This window comes from Styela clava, chromosome 6, assembly GCF_964204865.1.
Source record: "Styela clava chromosome 6, kaStyClav1.hap1.2, whole genome shotgun sequence".
Classification (NCBI taxonomy): Eukaryota; Metazoa; Chordata; class Ascidiacea; order Stolidobranchia; family Styelidae; genus Styela; species Styela clava.
Genome location: NC_135255.1, coordinates 23353284 through 23371164, shown reverse-complemented (window position 1 = coordinate 23371164; position 17881 = coordinate 23353284). Strand labels below are relative to the sequence as shown.

General features: G+C 38.0%; 1 protein-coding gene across 1 annotated transcript in view; it reads right to left on the bottom strand.

Moving 5' to 3' along the window:
- Nucleotides 1-45: 45 nt before the first annotated feature.
- Nucleotides 46-17881, bottom strand: part of LOC144424365 (uncharacterized) — a 35494-nt gene continuing 17658 nt past the window's right edge. The window contains exons 8-17 of the mRNA XM_078113599.1: nucleotides 17078-17240; nucleotides 15765-15936; nucleotides 13946-14094; nucleotides 12591-12715; nucleotides 10349-10520; nucleotides 9229-9357; nucleotides 7887-8014; nucleotides 7130-7321; nucleotides 5440-5701; nucleotides 46-4537 (exon numbers count right to left, since the gene is read on the bottom strand). Of these exons, the coding sequence (XP_077969725.1) occupies nucleotides 3144-4537; nucleotides 5440-5701; nucleotides 7130-7321; nucleotides 7887-8014; nucleotides 9229-9357; nucleotides 10349-10520; nucleotides 12591-12715; nucleotides 13946-14094; nucleotides 15765-15936; nucleotides 17078-17240 (2886 nt within the window). The 3' untranslated portion in view covers nucleotides 46-3143. The remainder of the gene's footprint in view (nucleotides 4538-5439; nucleotides 5702-7129; nucleotides 7322-7886; nucleotides 8015-9228; nucleotides 9358-10348; nucleotides 10521-12590; nucleotides 12716-13945; nucleotides 14095-15764; nucleotides 15937-17077; nucleotides 17241-17881) is intronic.

Genomic DNA, 17881 nt, shown 5'->3' with positions numbered 1-17881 from the left:
GGTAAGTAAATTAACCCCTTCACATATTGACCTTTGTCTGCACTATTTGGCTTTTTCCTTTCCCTCGAATAAATTCGAAAATCCTGTCCTATGAACAAGTCACCCCATCGACTTTTCTATCCCCCAGATGAATTGGAAAAAGCCGTCTCTATCCATATTTTTGTTTGGAAATGACATCCCCTTTCCCATACTTGTGTAAATTTATTTTACATTTATATAAATCTCTTCGCCTTTATTGCAATTCAAAGTCTGGGTAAAATAGATGAAAAAACAGAGCTGTGGAATCAATGATTCTGTCGGAGTATGGGTAATTTAAAAATAGAACCTTTTCAGCCCCTCCCCTTTAAAATAACAAATTAGTAATCATGCAGTTCGGGTCAGGAATGATTTGATATTTGGGAGCTCCCGAAGTATGCGAACCAAGATGGCGGACATCGGAATGTAATATGTGTACTAGGTTAGGGTTAGGCCATCATTTTAGGTATAATAACTCGGGGAGGCTCTTGGCTAGTCTTCGAACTGATAATAGGACTAAAATAAGAAAAATTGGAAAAAAATTATCGCCTAACCCTGTTACCCATGTTACGTTCCGATGTCCGCCATCTTGGTTCGCATACTTCGGGAGCACCGAAATTTGAACTTCCAGCGCAATCTGCATTTCTGACCCAAACCCAAACTGAATAATGCTAGTATTCATATAATAGTGGAGAGGGTGGGGGGTTATAACTTGAAAAGGTTCCAAACATATAAATACATATTCATATTTTTTGAATGGGATTAAAGATGGCAAAAAGCAGGAATATATTAAAAAGAACAATTGATTTAGCTAATACATTAGTGATTTTAAATAAAAAAATGAATCTGGCTCAGAGTTGATGGTGGGACCCAGGTAATGTCATATTAATCAGGAAACCTGGTCTTGATCTTGAAGGGAAAAAAAAAGTTACATTTTAAAAAGACGGCTTTCGCTAAAAAATCGAGAAAATTTACTTTGGCAAACAAATTAAGACAAGATGGCGTCGATTCTAAAATTGAGCGGGAGCTTATTTAAACAATTTACAATTCGCCATACTTAATAAACTTGCAATCTGCTTATTTTAAGAATTCATGGCTAAATGTAATAATTCACACAGTAATTGCACAGAATATGGAAATGTCCAGGCCTAATCGATAGTGACATACATCAATAAATGTGAAATACAGTTGAAGGGCCATAAATTTGGCTACTCCCGTAGTATGTGAACCAAGATGGCGAACACCGGAACCTATTATGTGTACCAGGTTAAGGTTAGGCCGTAATTTTAGGTACAAATGCTACGGGAACCACATGGCTAGTCCCGAACTCGTATTAGAAATAAAATAAGGAAAATTGGAATAAAATTATGGCCTAACACTAAAATGGTACACATACTACGTTCCGGTGTACGCCATCTTGATTCACATACTTCAAGAGCACCTAAATTTCTCATGAATATCTGAAAGGAGGGAACCTGTTGTTAGTGAATTTGATACTAAAGAGAACCCGTTCCCACATTTTTGATTCCAACCACTTCTCAGAGCCGATCACGATTCCACAGCTCTGAAAATAATCAAGCAAGAATACAGTGATTTCATTTGTGCAAATGTTACAGGAATGTTGATAAAAGCAGTTAATGCAAAAAGCAGGGTTAAACAGGTTCTGTGTGAAATGCTGGCATTCTGGATAAAATTCAAAATCCCATGTTTCAGGTTTATGTGCTGGACAGAAGTCTAAATATCTGAGCCCAGAGTTACAATCATCCGAATCTCAGTTCGAGTCAATGGCTGAATTTAGTCTCAGAAGGCAGTTAGTCGAATCATTCTATTTATATCACTTGACTCTTTTCGGGTCTCTGATTAATGGTAACTCGAGTCGAGCCCATCAATGTCTCTAAATCAGAGTCAAAAGAATCTGAATTACTATCATCCGAATCTTAAGATCGATCTCGAGATTCGATCGAGCCGATCGCTTTAAGTTCTACTGGCTGTTAGTTGATAACAAAACATGAATCCTTTTATTTAGATCAGTTTTTCCCAACCAGTGGGAAGCTATTCCAGTTGGGTCGCGAAGTATTTCCAAATGTTACATACAGTTTTCGATTAGATTGGGAAATTATCATTACGTAACAATTATGGAACATTAAACAATTAGAATTATGCTTAGATTAGACTTGATCTGATAATTTCCAATATGCGAGATCAAGTTTTGTATTGATAGTAAAATGCATGGGGATACATTGTTTCTACGCCCACATTTCAACATTTCATTGTGGGCCGTATAGAAAACCTATACTGCATCCTACTTGGCTCCAGTGGGAGTGGGACTCGCACTTCTATGAGCTCCGCATTGATGGTATAAATTATTAAATTTAACCAATATAAATTATAATCAATCTTTCACCATCAAGTCCATGCATCCGAAGCAAATAAATAACAGGTAAACTATTCTAATATCCAAACGGCCGGATAACCAGACAAGAAGCTGTGGTAGACCATACGCAGCACGATTAAGTCAACTTATAGGCTTTTCTTTCGATGGGATGAATATGAAAATCGTATCCCACAAGCAGGCATTAATACATGAAGAATCTACGTTTTTTTGAAAGGGCTACTCAAAAAGAACACGATATAATTTATGCTCATATCAGAAAGAGGAGAACGTTTCATGAAAGGGGCGATTTGATCTGGTTTAAAACAGCTATATAGATATATAGAGTGTCCAATAAAGTCTTAGGATTTTTTAAAATTGCAAAGGGAAGTAATTAATACCATAAATTGTTTGGTCCTCACAGATGTTTCAAATGAGGTAAAAATACAATTACTGATTGAAAACAACAAACCTAGTTGAGATATATGGAAAACTTGACTTCCTAACGAAATTAAAATTGTAAAGGGGACTTTATGAACACTTTGTATCATTCAAATAGTATTTTTATTCTCTATTCATTGCCATGATAAAGTTTGCCTGTATAGACCTGCATTTCTCTAACTTTTTCGAAACTGTACATTGGCAAAACTATATAAGCCTGGTTGCAACAACTCGATACGAGAGACAAGCATGCGAAGATAGCGATTGGCATGAAGTTTCCAATTTCAAGTCAGCTATGCCAGGGAAACTTTTAAAATTATTTTGGTGAATGTGGAGGAGCTGATCTTGTGGCAGTTTCACTAACTTTTGATATTTCCTCCTCAAAGAAATTTTTCAAAGCTGAAACTGTAGCAGTTGCCCCTAAGTCTGTTGATTTAGATGGGGATTCATCCACCTGGTGGCCGTCACTATGGTAACCTCTGTTGCTAAGGTGACCAGCTTCATGATCACCATAATGACCATCACTATGGCAACCAACACTATGGCGACCATCACTCACATTACTAACGTCTGATAGCGTTTCGATTTCATGTTCGACACCATCAGAGACATCTGTAAGAGTGACATTGGGGACTTCCCCCGATTGAGCATTCAAATTTTCGGGCATTTCACCCCCATGTTCAAATATCTCACTATTTGAGTCTTCCAATATCAAGGTTTGAGTATCTGCAAACTGTTCATGAGTAATTTCTATGTTTTGATTTTCTTTTTCCTGTTCTGCAGCAAGAGGACTTCGTGCTTTTTTATTTTGTCGGGGAGGTTTGGAACGAGCTACTTTTTTCTTCACTGGGGTCAGAACATCGTCAACCAATGTTGCAGATTGATAAGACAAGTCTAAATGTCCCTCGTCGCTTGATGTGTCAGTGTCAGACGTGTCACTTATATATTTTTTGCGTCTACTAAGATCATTTATCGAATTTGGGTTCAAGGTTTGCTTCAAAGATGGTGATGGCTTGTTTGGTTCTTTTAGAGATTCAGTGTCAACTGTCACACCTGGATGCTGAATTAGGGCATCTGACTGCTGAAGTGCGACATGTTGCTCCAAAAGTGTGGCATCTGATTGTGAAAATGAGGCTTCTTGTGATACCAATGTTTCACCCTGAGTTGGTGGTGATTGCATGGCATCTGTGAGTTGCAAAGTGGCATCATTTGTTTGTATTGAGGCACAGGGTGATGAAACACTGGTATCTGGTGGTGGAGGCATGGTATCTGGTGGCAAAATAGTGCCATCTTGTGGTGGAAGCATGGTATCTGGTGGCAAAATAGTGGCATCTTGTGGTGGAAGCATGGTATCTGGTGGCAAAATAGTGGCATCTTGTGGAGGAGGCATGGTATCTGGTGGCAAAATAGTGGCATCTTGTGGAGGAGGCATGGTATCTTGTGGCAAAATAGTGGCATCTTGTGGAAGAGGCATGGTATCTTGTGGCAAAATAGTGGCATCTGGTGGTGGATGTGTGGTATCTGGTGATAAAGCAGTGGAATCTGGCGGTGGATGCATTGAATCTTGCTGAAAGAAGGAATCGGGAAGTGGCATATCAGCAAACCCAGGAGATGAAATTATGTCTGGAGGAGGGGGAAGATCATCATTGGATGCCTCTCCTGCACTGGATTCTTTACCAGATTCTGAATCCTCTGAAACTTCTTTGGGTTCTAAAAAAATAATTTACTTTTATTTTAGTTTGCCCTTGTTATCTCACCTCTGCTTATCTCATGTGCAGGTTCTCTGCTTCGAGTCATGCACGAGATAGTTATGTGTGAAAGGATTGCTGTACTCCTCACCGCTGTAAGGTGATTTACGTAACAGCTGGTCGATTATGGCTTCCTCCACCACCAAGTCCATGCTTCCGAAAACAAATAACTGGCTGACTAATCCCATACCCTTACACGCTCTGATAAATGGATGAGAGGTGATTAAGTTGTCCTATTGGCTTTTCCTCCCTCTTGGGATAAATATGTAAATCCTATCTTATCCTATTTTACATCCAGTTTATGCAAATAGTCCAGCAATTCTCAAGGTGGTGCGATAGCAAGCGTACAACTAATGTTTAGCATGAATGCCGAATTGAATCAAATCTCAGCAAAATTTGTATAATCTGAACGATACACTATGCACTTTTGTTGACAACTATGAGCCTTTGAAATCACCAACCTATATCTCGCAAATAGGCCGAGTTTAAACACACACAAAAATTGTCAAATCACGGGTTCGGCTTATGCTCGCACAACTCATATCGCACTATAACTTCGGCCTATACACACATAACTCTGATTTTATACATGGATTTATATGAATTCACCATCTTAGGGCCGTTTTTAGAAGGTCGGCTTATATGCAAGGGTATACAGTAATTTAAACAACCTTGTGACACAGGCTATATATAGATCTAGCAGTACAATAAACGGTGTTCCCGAAGTATTGGTACCAAGATGGCGCACAACCTGAACATAGTAGGTGTACAAGGTTAGGGTTGTTCAGGTTGTGCGTCATCTTGGTCCTAATACTTCCTGAGCGCCAAATAAACAAAGGAAAAGTCACTAGACACAACTTTTACCTCCATCATCTTTTACATTCGGTTCCTTTTCAGAAGTAATCTCTAAGTGTTCCCCTACTTCAGTGTTCACTTTCAAATGTTCTGTATCCATGGTTACAGGACGCTCAGATGGTTTTTCAGGTACTTTATCAATTTGTCGATATACGAAATAAAAACTTGTTGGTTGAAATTGAGTAAGTAAATCCATTTTTACAAGTTGTGGGAATTCTTGAGGCTTCAATGGATAAGCTACGCCGTTGACCACAACATGGAGACAAAAGTCCTGGAAGATAGAAATATAGGTAAAATTTCATAAAAAGTGTTCCCATAATTCAGGGGTGGCAAACCTTTTCTAACAAGCGGGTCAAAAATGGTATTTTCATTCCAGGATGAGATTGTGGTCACAGATACTCAATGTTTGCATCAATGAGGGACTGGCTGTTGCATTTTAAGTCTTATATTCTTTGGTTTGCATTTATTTTGATCTTTATTTGCCAGTTACTTCATACTACCGCACCGAGGCTTTCGAAACTGGGGTCGTGACACCACAAGGAAGCGCACAACGAATTTCAGAGGTCACAAAGAGTACACCAATTTGACACAAAGCACTACATCAATTGTAATTTTTTAAACTTTGGATTCGAAACACAATTATTAAAATAAGGGCAAACATAAATCTCTCGATTTCGTTAGAATACATAGGGCTGAAAAAGCAACCCGCTGTGTGGTAACTAGGGCTGGGCATTTTCGAATACCTGATGATTTCAGAATCGAATCGAATAATTTTTTCGAATCGAATCTCGAATACTTGGAAGGTATGATAATGTATGTAACTTTCTTATCATTTTAGGTCCTCCAGACACATAAATTACTGAAAACATAGAATACATCACTGACAATAAAAAAAAAAGTTTTCATCAATACCTCAATGCAGAAAAGAGTCATATGTCAGAATTGTGCTGGAAAAATATGTTTTCAATGAAAAAAAAATTGAGAAATTTACCTCGACCATTGGCGAAAAGGGTAAAACAAGATGGCGGCGATTCGAAAATTTGCTCTTAACCGATTCGAATAATTTACTATTCGATTCGATTCGAATATTCGATTCGAAATGCCCAGCCCTAGTGATAACTTGGAAATGCAAATCAATGTATCTATTTGTTTATACAGCTGCAGTCAAGCGATGATTGCTGAGGCGTTTTAAATCAGACAACAATCATTGCTGTGCTGTAGATGTAGTTTGTTAATTCTTTCAACTTTATTCAACTATTGAGCCTCTTACTGTTAGCATCACCAATTCGATACGTAATTGTTTTCTTGTTTAATAACATTTACCAGTGTTATATTTTACTTTAGATTCAATCTAAGAGTGCTTTAAATTTAAGTTGAATAAAGCCTTATATCAAGGTACTATATTTCTCATTCATTACACATAACAATGCTGACTCAAATAGGATCCGACGTGACAGGGGTCAAGAAAAATTTTAATATGTTAGAAGAGGTCACAGGCTCAAAAGTTCCCTGCGCTACACTATCATAGTTCACTTATTGTTGAGTTAAATAATGCCAGTGTTATTATCAACTTTCATTACTACAATATTAGTATTATTTTTGCATTAATTTAACTTGTCGGGTCACCAAAATACTTGGTGTCTTCCATCCCTGATAAATTGAGTGAATGGAGAAGAACAAAATACTAATAATCATATACCTTTGTGTTTTTAATCCCATATTTCTTAGCGATCATCATTCCGAGGTTATGTGCCGTCATGCTGGGAGGCACGTGGAGTGTTTTGTGCATGATTACGGACTCGGATAATCCACTACTCTGTTGCTGATTGGCTTTCTTCTCTGCTTGAATCTGTTTCTCAGTTTTAGAAGAGATTCCAACCTTCAGGAAGCCCTGGAAATCAAAGTTAATATGTGTTTTTTGAAAGAAGTCATGTGCAATCACTCTGAGGTAAAGGAGACTTATCTGGCCAAAGTTATGGGTGCTCGAAAAGTTGCGGGCACTCACTCAGAATTAAAGAACACCTATCTCTGGGCAAAGTTACAGACAAAAAAAGCAGACTCACATCTGAGCAAAGTTACGAGCACTCGCTCAGAAGTGAATAAAACTCATCTCAGGGCAAAGTAGCGGAAATTCACTTAGAAGTAAAGCAGACTCACCTCTGAGAAAAGTTGCGGGCACTTATTCAGAAGTGAAGAAGACTCATCTCTGAGCAAAGTTACAGGCACTCATCCACAGACAGAGATTACTCATTTTTGTGCAAAGTTATAGGCACTCACTTGGCTCATCTCTGAGCAAAAACACTTGCACTCATACAGTAAACAAAACTTATCTCTAAGCAAAGTTACGTGCGCATATTCAGAAGTAACACACTCTAGAGTTGGTTGGTCAGCTCTGTTAGTGACTTTTGGTATGGGCATTTACTAATTACACTTCTATACTAGAATAAAAATATTACCTGTAGATCAGCGATATTTGGCAATGGTGCTTCTCTTTTCTTCATGCTGGACAAGACTTGGACAGCACTGATTAAAGTTGTCAAGTAATAGCCTCCTTCTCCGAGTAGAAGTGTTGGGTCTAACAGACCTGAAAAAAAAAAGGATTCATGTTTATTTTTGGGAGAGAGTAAAGATGACAAGAGATAGTCTACCATTCAGTCACCAGATCTGGCTAGGCAGTGTGGCGCATATTTCTAAGCGTTAGGAATATGCTCGGCACTGCACCTCTGTATACCCTCCATGCATATGCAGGTTCGAATCCCATGCAGGGATAGTTATGTGCGAGAGGATTGCTGGACTCTTTGCCGCCGGTCGATTACGCTTCCTTCACCATCAAGTCCATGCTTCCGAAAGCAAATAACAGGCAAACTAATATCTAGCAGTGTTTTAGCAGGGTTATTGGTGTTTTTTGACGGTTTTTCAGTGTTTTTAAGCGTTTAAGCAGGGTTATTGGTGTTTTTTTTGACGGTTTTTCACTGTTTTAAGCGTTTTAGTAGGGTTATTGGTGTTTTTGTACTATCTAGTATGTCAAGGTGAGTATCAATGTCAGTTGAATTCGGCCTAATTGATGTTTATTTTAGGAGAGAGTAAAGAGAGACAAGAAGGCCTAATCATATGGTGAAAAAACTGAGGGTCAGACAGGGCTGTGGAGACTACTCTGTAGATTTTGAGCTGAAATAGAAATTTTCCAGAGTAGGGATGCCACAATATAAGAATTCTAATGGTTATCCAGCTCTGTTTTCTTATGTTTGCATGGCAAATTTTATTTCCGAAGATGGAGGACATAGTTAGGTCTGTATATGCCTTTATCATGTTTGTTTTACTTTGTTGTTTGATTTGCTAAGCTTCTATTTAGTTAGATTAATGTATTTAATACATTTCTTTGAATTTTTAAATTCCCAGATATATTGTCTGTTTAGTGTGCGGTTTTTCTTTCGTGTGTGTGAGTACAATTGTCTTGTAGACGAATATATAAACAATGAACATCTTAATTTTGAAGAAGGGTTTTATGGAATAATCCCATGTCAGCCCAAAACACACATGTGTGACACACATACCTCTTGCGTAATGAAATGAAATTCATACTCTAGGTAAGATTTGCATATTAATCCCAGGGGAAAATAAAGAAGATAATATGGCTTAAATATATAGCGAACCAAGGCCTCTCGTTTGGTTACCAGTCCATGTCGGATAAGTGATTAGTTGGCCAGTTATTAGTTACAGATGCATGAACTTGATGGTCGAGGAAGCCGTAACCAACCAGCGATTACGTGAACCACTACAAGTAATCAACCAACTCACCATCAATGTACTGAGCCTCGATGTCTGCAGCAGTGAAATCACATCTTAGGATTGCATAAACCAGCAAAGGCAAGAAATCATCTGCCCCAATTTTTCTGGCACTCTGGTCTTCACATGATAGATCACTCGCTGAAAATAGAGAAAGTTAGTTTCAAACAATTAGGGATTGGACGTGGATGTGAAATCACATTCATCATTTGAATGATGTCCTCTGTTGAATGCTAGTAGGCTGCTATATAAGCAACAGATTATATCAGGGGTGGGCAACTTCTCTAGTCGGCGGGCCAGATGTGGGAAAATGAAGTCCTCGGCGGGCTGGATTTTTACAAAAATACTTCGGTATCCAATCTTTGTTAAATGCTCGACACTCTCTGTCAACTTTACGTTACTTGGGATATTCCATGGTCAAAATACTTAATTAAAAATCCAATTTCTAAAATCTATTTATATTTAGAATGTAAATATAACTGATAACAGTAGTGGGGAATGTTTACAACGCTCTCTGCTTTGACCTTATATTGTTTGTTTAACAAGTGTGCTAACACAATTGTTTGTTCACTATAGCAATTGTTTATTACACCAGCTCGCACTGACAGTGCGGTGAGAGTAGAACGATTGGCAACTTCCAGAAATGATGCGTGGGAGCACATTACAAGAGTGTGTTTGGATACAGTCAGCGGGCCGGTCAAATTCTCGTCGCGGGCCATATGTTGCCCACCCAAGGGTTATATGGTCCCATCCACCATTTGAATGGTCTCCTTCATACAGGGCTATTGGGCTGACATATAGACAGCAGGTTAGGAATAAGGATTGATATATGGTCACAATCGCTATTTGAATTGCCTCCTCCATACAAGGCTATTGGGCTGGCCTATAGACAGCAGATTATGAATGGTCTGCCATTTGAATGGCCTTCGTATTGGACAGCCATATAAAAAGCAGGTTAGGAATAGGAATGGGTGTATAGTCCCTGATATGAGTTGTGAGTTTAGAAAGTTCAGCGACTTCTGTATTTCAAAGTCAAAAAACACTGTTGAATAACCCATGATCCCTTTTTAAAAATTTGCTCAGCCTCTCTATCTCCCCATGAAATCATAAAAAACTTCAAATCTAAACTTACTATTTTCATATATAGTTGTTACAGCAGAAAGCAAGTGTTTTAGTTTGTAGTAAGGAGAATATGTCGCTTGAAGCTCAGTGAAATGTTGTCGAACGGTTTCCAAAGCTTCCTCACTAGGTGGTATCAGAGATGCACGAATTCCGAGCTCCTGAGAAGATTTTGATTTGCCAACCTGCAAAGATAGGATAAAATTACAAACCGACCCAAAAAGATTCCAGACCTTCCAACCAGTGTTCCCTCTAAGAACACCGAGCAAATGTTTGTTTTACTGAGCTTGAATATTTTAACACTGAGCAGAGTCTACAAACTATGAGAAATATTACAACAGTATAATATATTATCAGAATGCAAACGAAGTACACATTTAACTCAAAAACACTGAACAAGCATTTCAAGCAAAAATATAACAAGCCACGCTTTGAAAATGTAATGTTGCAAGTGTGATAGATTCAGACTTTACTGAGCAGATGGTCTGGTGGTACTGCACACTGGCGCAGTTGCACATCTTAAAGGAAACCCTGCTTTCAAATAATAGTACCGTAAGTCCTAACATATTATTACATACCAGTAACTGCTTATACAAGCATTATTTGAAGCAAAAGATGTGAGTGATATTTACACATCTCGAGTTCAAGTGTCACCTTCTCTTTCTAGGCGTAATAAATAAGGTAGGTATATGAACCAAGATGGCAGACACCAGAACGTAGTATGTGTACCAGGTTAGGGTTAGGTCAGCGTTCTTCAACCTTTTTACCGTGGTATACCTTTTACAATTTTTCAAGAACTTTGTATACCTTACAAACACCTATGTTCATTCAATTCCTAAGTAGACATTAAATTTCAAGCACAGATTGTACTGCAATATCATCATGCAATCTAATAGGCTAGTTATAAACGTTGTGATTTGACTGCCTTTCCTTAGCGTGAACGGGAATAATGCTCAATGTAAATCAAGCAACATGCATGGCAGCCAAAATCACCAAACCAGACACGTGCCCACATTATCTATATAATTTGTGACGTAACAATGTGCTTGAGTAGGTTATTTGCGTAAATACCATTTTATATTTCATGCACGCCTCGTTTGCATTGTTGTCTCCGCTTGAATATTTTATAATTCATTATATTACATTTTAGAATCCCTGACTTAGGCTGTATACCCTTCGTATACCCTCTATCAGTTGTATACCCAACTTATGGTCCGGTATACACTTGGGTATACTGTATACCCGGTTGAAGAGCACTGGGATAGGCCATAATTTCAGGTACAAATACTACGGGAGTCACTTGGCTAGTCCCCGAACTCGTAATAGAACTAAAAAAAGGAAAATTGGAATAAAATTAAGGTCTAAACCTAACATGGTACACATACTACGTTCCAGTGTTCGCCATTTTAGTTCACAGACTTCGGAAGCGCCAGAAATTGGGTAGGGAATGCTGAACCAGAAATATTCTTTCCAAATAATTGAAGCTCCTTACATATTGTAAGATACCAAAGGATGCTTGTACAGGTCTTATCTGAAGTGAATAGGATATGATTTTACATATTTATCCCGGGGAGAGGAAAGCTGATAAAGCGGCTTAATAATATGGCAAACTACAGCCTCTCATCCGGCTTACAGTCCGTGTCGCCGATGTCGGGTATGGGATTAGTTAGCCAGTTATTATTCGTTTTCAGATGCATGGACTTAATAGTGGAGGAAGCCATAACCAACCAGCAGTTATGAAACCAATCTAAAACAGCGCGGAGCCCAGCAATCCTTTCCCCAACTGGTTTTCAACCTGCGAATCCACGCAGGCTAATAATAGGTGCAGTTGCAAGTGTGTTTCTAATGTTTAGCACACTGGTTCTCAACCAGTGGGCCATGGCCCCCTGCTGGGCCACAGGAACATTTTCAGGTGGGCCACAGACCTATTAAAAATTCATAGAGTTGTCGATAAAGTTAGTTAAATTTATGTTAAAAATGGTAGTAGCAATAGATGATGCAGTTTTTTGTTACAGGATGGTAATTTTCTCCCTAATTTTAATGAATTTAAAGTGTCTATTTTCGCAGAAAGAATTTTATGTTTTTCTTGAAGTTTCTCCCCCGCATGAAAATGTTGGTGGGCCACAGAATTTTTGTGCAACGAAAATGGGCCACGAAAGAAAAAAGGTTGAGAACCACTGGAACTTAGCACGACCGACAAGTCGGTGATGGTGTGAATGATCGTTGCACTAAAAAATTGGGATACATAATTTTACCTCGATTGCATCTTCAACCATTCTGATCTTCCCTGTTCTTGCGTAATCCATGACAAGACGTTTGTAGATGTGATCTCGTAAAGGATACAAAACCAATCTTTCCAAAGCATCATCTATCGCTCCCTCTGTGTGAAGAAGAAAAAGTAAGTAAAAATAAACCTTTTTCATAGAAACATGTTGATAAGTATGGTGTTTCATATTTATCCCTGAGGGAAGAGGGAAGTCGTGAAAATAGCTAAATGATATGGCAAAGCACGACCTCTTATTTGTTTACCAGCCGCGTCCTCATCAACTATTGACCAGTTTGTATGTAAAAAGATAATCATGCTTCTCGTTGGTAAACTAACTCATGCAAAGGAATATTTAGAACTTGGTTCCATGAAAGAAATTTATGGTAAAGACACTTCATTCCATTTACTATAAATATTTTCTCATTTGAATAATATGATGAGATTTTCCTTTTATCACTAAGAAAAGGAAAGCTGACGACACAGCTTAATCCCAAGTCAAACATAGCGATCACTGTAGTTAGCAATTAGATATAAATGATAAGTTTTATCAATGTTTATCATCAAATTTCAAACACAAACAGGCAAAGCACATGCTTATACCAAGAACAGTCTGCTACATCTGAATGATCATTTTTTATTCCAGTGACCAATGAAACGTAAAATCAAATAATGGCTTTAACCTTTAGCTTTAACAAAAACGAGTGACAGATCCATCAAATCAAGCCAAGTTTATTTTAATAATCAGTAAAATTCATCACAAATTCAGGAATAAAAATGAAAGCACACAATTTTACTGGGAAGGGAAATTAACAGGGAACCAAGGTTGGTTATCAAGCAGCAGGGATGTATGTACCCAGAAGAAGGAACCCCTTTCGAAATGTAGAAAAAGCATTTTTCTGTATCATACAAGGCAATTTTTATACCCTCTCTTGAAAATCCAGTGAGACTCCAGAAACCCCAGTTTTATGGCCTCCAGCAGACCCGCGGACTTGTCAGCTGTTACGGTCTAACTTGGCAATTAGAAATTTTTTTAAAAACTTATGGCTACACCCCTGTCAAGCAGTGACAAGCAAGACTTGACGTAATATCAAAACTTGAAAAGGAATCTCAGTTTTGATTTTGTACTTATTATCAGTAAATATGGCATCCTCAGAAAGTACATTAAGAGCGGCATCAGCTTACCAAATACCTGAGGTGTGCCTCATTTCAACTAGGTTACTTGAGGAAAAATACCTCTGCTGTAGAAATAACAGTGACTGTAAATGGGTAAGAGCTCGCAATTAATCAATGGCTAAAAATTTTGGAGAAAGATTCCAATTTATAACCCTGCCTGTTTCCACTTACCTACATCCATGATATGCGTATGCTTCACAATTTTCTGTATTTTAGTCATGAATCCCACGTGGGGGTTGGAAATCAAATACTTTCTGATATCGGTTAAGAAACTTCGGATGCTGTGCAGTAGTACGACAGGTCGATGCTCTGTAGATTGCCTGAAAATGATGGAATAGTTAGATATACAGAAGGCAACCATGAATATTAATTTATTTCGATTCCTTAATCAGCTTAACAGACGATACAAAATTATTGATAAAAACAAATAAATAAAACTGATTGCAGAATCAGGAGAGCAAACAAAACCTTAAGTAAGGTTTGAAACATACAGAATTTAAGTTTGCCAAAGTTTTTTTTTTTTTTCTTCACTAATCGTCTTAAAGGAGTTGTACATACATTTGTTGATTAAGACTATGACGATGTTCACTCATTTAAATGATGTCCGACATAAATTTATAATTATCATTTTTGTACTTCTGATCTCGAAGCATACGCTTCTTCAGCTGCCCAAGTCTTTTTTGAGCAAGAGGCAAATTATTTGGAAGGTTGATTTGTTGGGATCGTAAAGGTAATGGAAGTTTGTAATGGCCATCCTTTTTAGTGATGCCATCTGGGATAATTTTTTATGTTATTCTTGTGGAGTGAAAATGTCCAAGGGTCATAATGCAAAGTCATGCAAAAACGTGGCTTCTTGCAGAAAGTGCAATAAGGGCCATTTGACATGTTTTCATGTTGACAATAAGCCAGAACAGACTGAAATAACCAATCTTTCTGTTCTGAAGTATGCTCAATAGTTGACCAACATGATGGTGTAGACCAATCCATGATTATCCCAGTATGGGTCAAAGGTAACACTTCAAAAGAAGTGTTATGTTACTGTCTGCTTGATGGCCAGTCTAATACAAGTTTTATCACAGGTGAGTTAGGATAGGATAGGATTTACATATTTATCCCGGGGGAGAGGAAAGCCGATAAGACGGCTTATCCATATGGCGAACCACGGCCTCTCGTCCGGTTACCATTCCAAGTCGGGTATGGGATTAGTTTTTACTGTATTGTTTGTTTTCGGAAGCATGGACTTGGTGGTGGAGGAAGCCGTAACCGACCAGCGGTTACGTGAACCACCCAACGACGGCGAGGAGTCCAGCAATCCTCTCGCACATAACCATCCCTGCATGGGATTCGGACCTGCGAACCCACGCAGAGTTGCAACGGCAACTGGGGTTACTGGGTGTTGACACCCAGATATCATTCTTCACTATGTCCAGCTGCAATGACTTGATTCGTTGCAAGGTTTTTAAAAATATTCAAGTCTCTAGTTATGATCTAGCTTAATGTTAAACAAGCTGGTGGATATCACTTTGAAGCAATCTTGGCAACACAAAACAATGAGAACGCATATAAATTTCTGCCATGCTGATTTTATGGTGGACTGGATAGGTGGATTTTGCGTTCAATCTGTGAACCTATTTGAATATTGAGAGTAAAAATCTATCTCTTGCGTTAAATTTAGCCAAAATCACAACGTTGTACTATTTCGAGTATTTAATTTACCAAAATTGATTTTCCAAACTTTTCTACTTAAAATATTGTGAAAATATTATTTCAAAATTATATTAAAAATACAAGGTCATAAATAGACATTGGAATTAGATTGGTCATTGACACTTTTACTGTATTGTTAATATTAATATAAAAAACAGTTTTGTGATATTTTAAACTTTTATCAAAGGTTTTCTTTTTGCGCTTCAAGTGGCCAATAAAAAATAAAGATTGATAACCACTGCCATAAAGCATTAAACAACTTACAAAGTATTCTCATACTTACAATGTTTGTCTGACAAACTGTGTTGTAGCATAGCCCAGAGCATTTTGCGAGTTCGTTCCCATTTTATGAATGTACATTCGAATCTTCGTGCTTTCGGTTCGTCTAAGCTTTGGAGCCGGAGGAAGCAATGATGACAAAATGGTGAAAGCTGATGCATCCCTTATCTTTGGAGCTGAGAGAACAAAAAATCAAAAGTTAAATATATATTGTCGAAACGGGTAAACGTAGGGACCGTGAAGATTAGTTATAAACAAGCTTGAAAGAAAGCGAGCGAGTTCTCAAACTTTTTTGTCCTGGAGCGCCGTAAGTGTTGTACGAACAGCTAAGATTTATCGAATTCACAAAAATACGAATCAAAACAAAATATAATCTTCACCACTTCGATATTTTCGGAGTAGTATTGCTTTTATTTCATCAACACAATAGCAGAATAAAATCATCACAATTACCTTAATAGTAAAGCAAGGCGATGAATATGTATTTTTGATTTACTGATCAACTTTGAAAATATTTTTAATAAGTGCTATATTAAGTTGTATTTTCTGGAACTTTATAGGAGAAAGTAGGATTTTCCTAACGGCGATAACAAATTCGCAAGATCGCAAAAAATATGTATCAAAACTAAATATAGTCGGAAAATATATTCTCACATTATTATGTTCGCAGATTGCGCAAACCGCGAGTTACCATGAACACAATTAAATTAAAATAGAAAGACATTTTAAATTCTCGTTGATGTCATGGACTGAATATTATGCTACAGAAACGGCCATACACTAAAAATGTCGGCTCTTAACGAACGCGTAATTGCGGTGAATTTCTGATTTTAAAGTTGAGACACAGTGTACGGTTGCAATAACCGCTCCTCGAGTTCGCAAAGGTTTTCGCTGGTGAAAAAGCAGTCCGCGACCAAGAAAGGTTGAGAAACGCTGGCCTAGGTTCTCAAACCGCGACCCCCGTAACGATTTATTATGGCCCATCAAACTTGAGTGAAATAGTTCAATACTTTATGTTTTTGTTGATATTGCTTATTGTTACGTGACCATTACAGTTTAAGCATGTGCATATTCGTAACAATTAAATTATACCGGTAACCTAATTATGCTGTCTGGTTACCAGTCCATGTCGGGTATTGGATTAGTTAGCCAGTTATTTGTTTTCAGATGCATGGACTTGATGGCGGCGAAAACCGACCCTTGGTTACGTGAACCATCCTACAGCGGCAAGGAGGATTAAAAAGCAAGTTAATCAGAATTTACGAAAACACTTCTGAAGCAGATTCATCAAAATTGAAAATCCCACAACCAACTCACTTGAAGGTGCTGAATGACTTTTACTTCCGTTACTTTGAATTTTGTCTATTCTTGATCCCTTGCTTTCATCTGCCTGAGATTTCGCAATACTTGAATGTTGTTGCGCAATATCGGTTGCTGAGTCTTTCAACCTTCTAGCAGGAGATTCACCTGTGTCCGGACTCTGGAGAGGAAATAAAAACAATTTCAATTATGTAAAATCACTAAAAAATGAAACGGAAGAATAGAAAGACAATGAGTACATGTTTTTAGCCTGAACGCTTTTTGTAAGAACCATCAATTTTGCAATTTTCTATGCCCATCCTAAACTTTTGTGTTACCTAGTATATCCTTAGTATTCTGTGACAGGACTGGAATTGGCTCGTTTTTTATTTTTTAGATTGTCATGGTATTAAGTTCAAAAGTTTGCAAAGTCAGGGCGCTGGTTACAACATGTATAATTCCCAATGGGTCAAATTTGACTGTTTTTGACTGACTATCGACGCCTCTGCCCTTTTTTAGCATGTTTTTTTCTGACTGCCCATTGGATACATTTTTGTTGTTCTATGTCAGTGCTTTCAACATTCCATGTCTTGTGGAACCCTTCGAAGGCTTCTAGCCCTCATGAAGCCAGCAATCCTCTTGCATATATCTATCTCTGCATGGGATCCGAATATTAGAATCCACACAAGGTAACCAGAGGGCCTGTGGCGAGCGTATTCCTAATTCTTACCATGATCACCACATTGACAAGCCGAGTTCAAATCATGAGAGGGATAATTAATGCTTGAGAGGAAGGGACTTCCTCACCAACATATGGTAGTT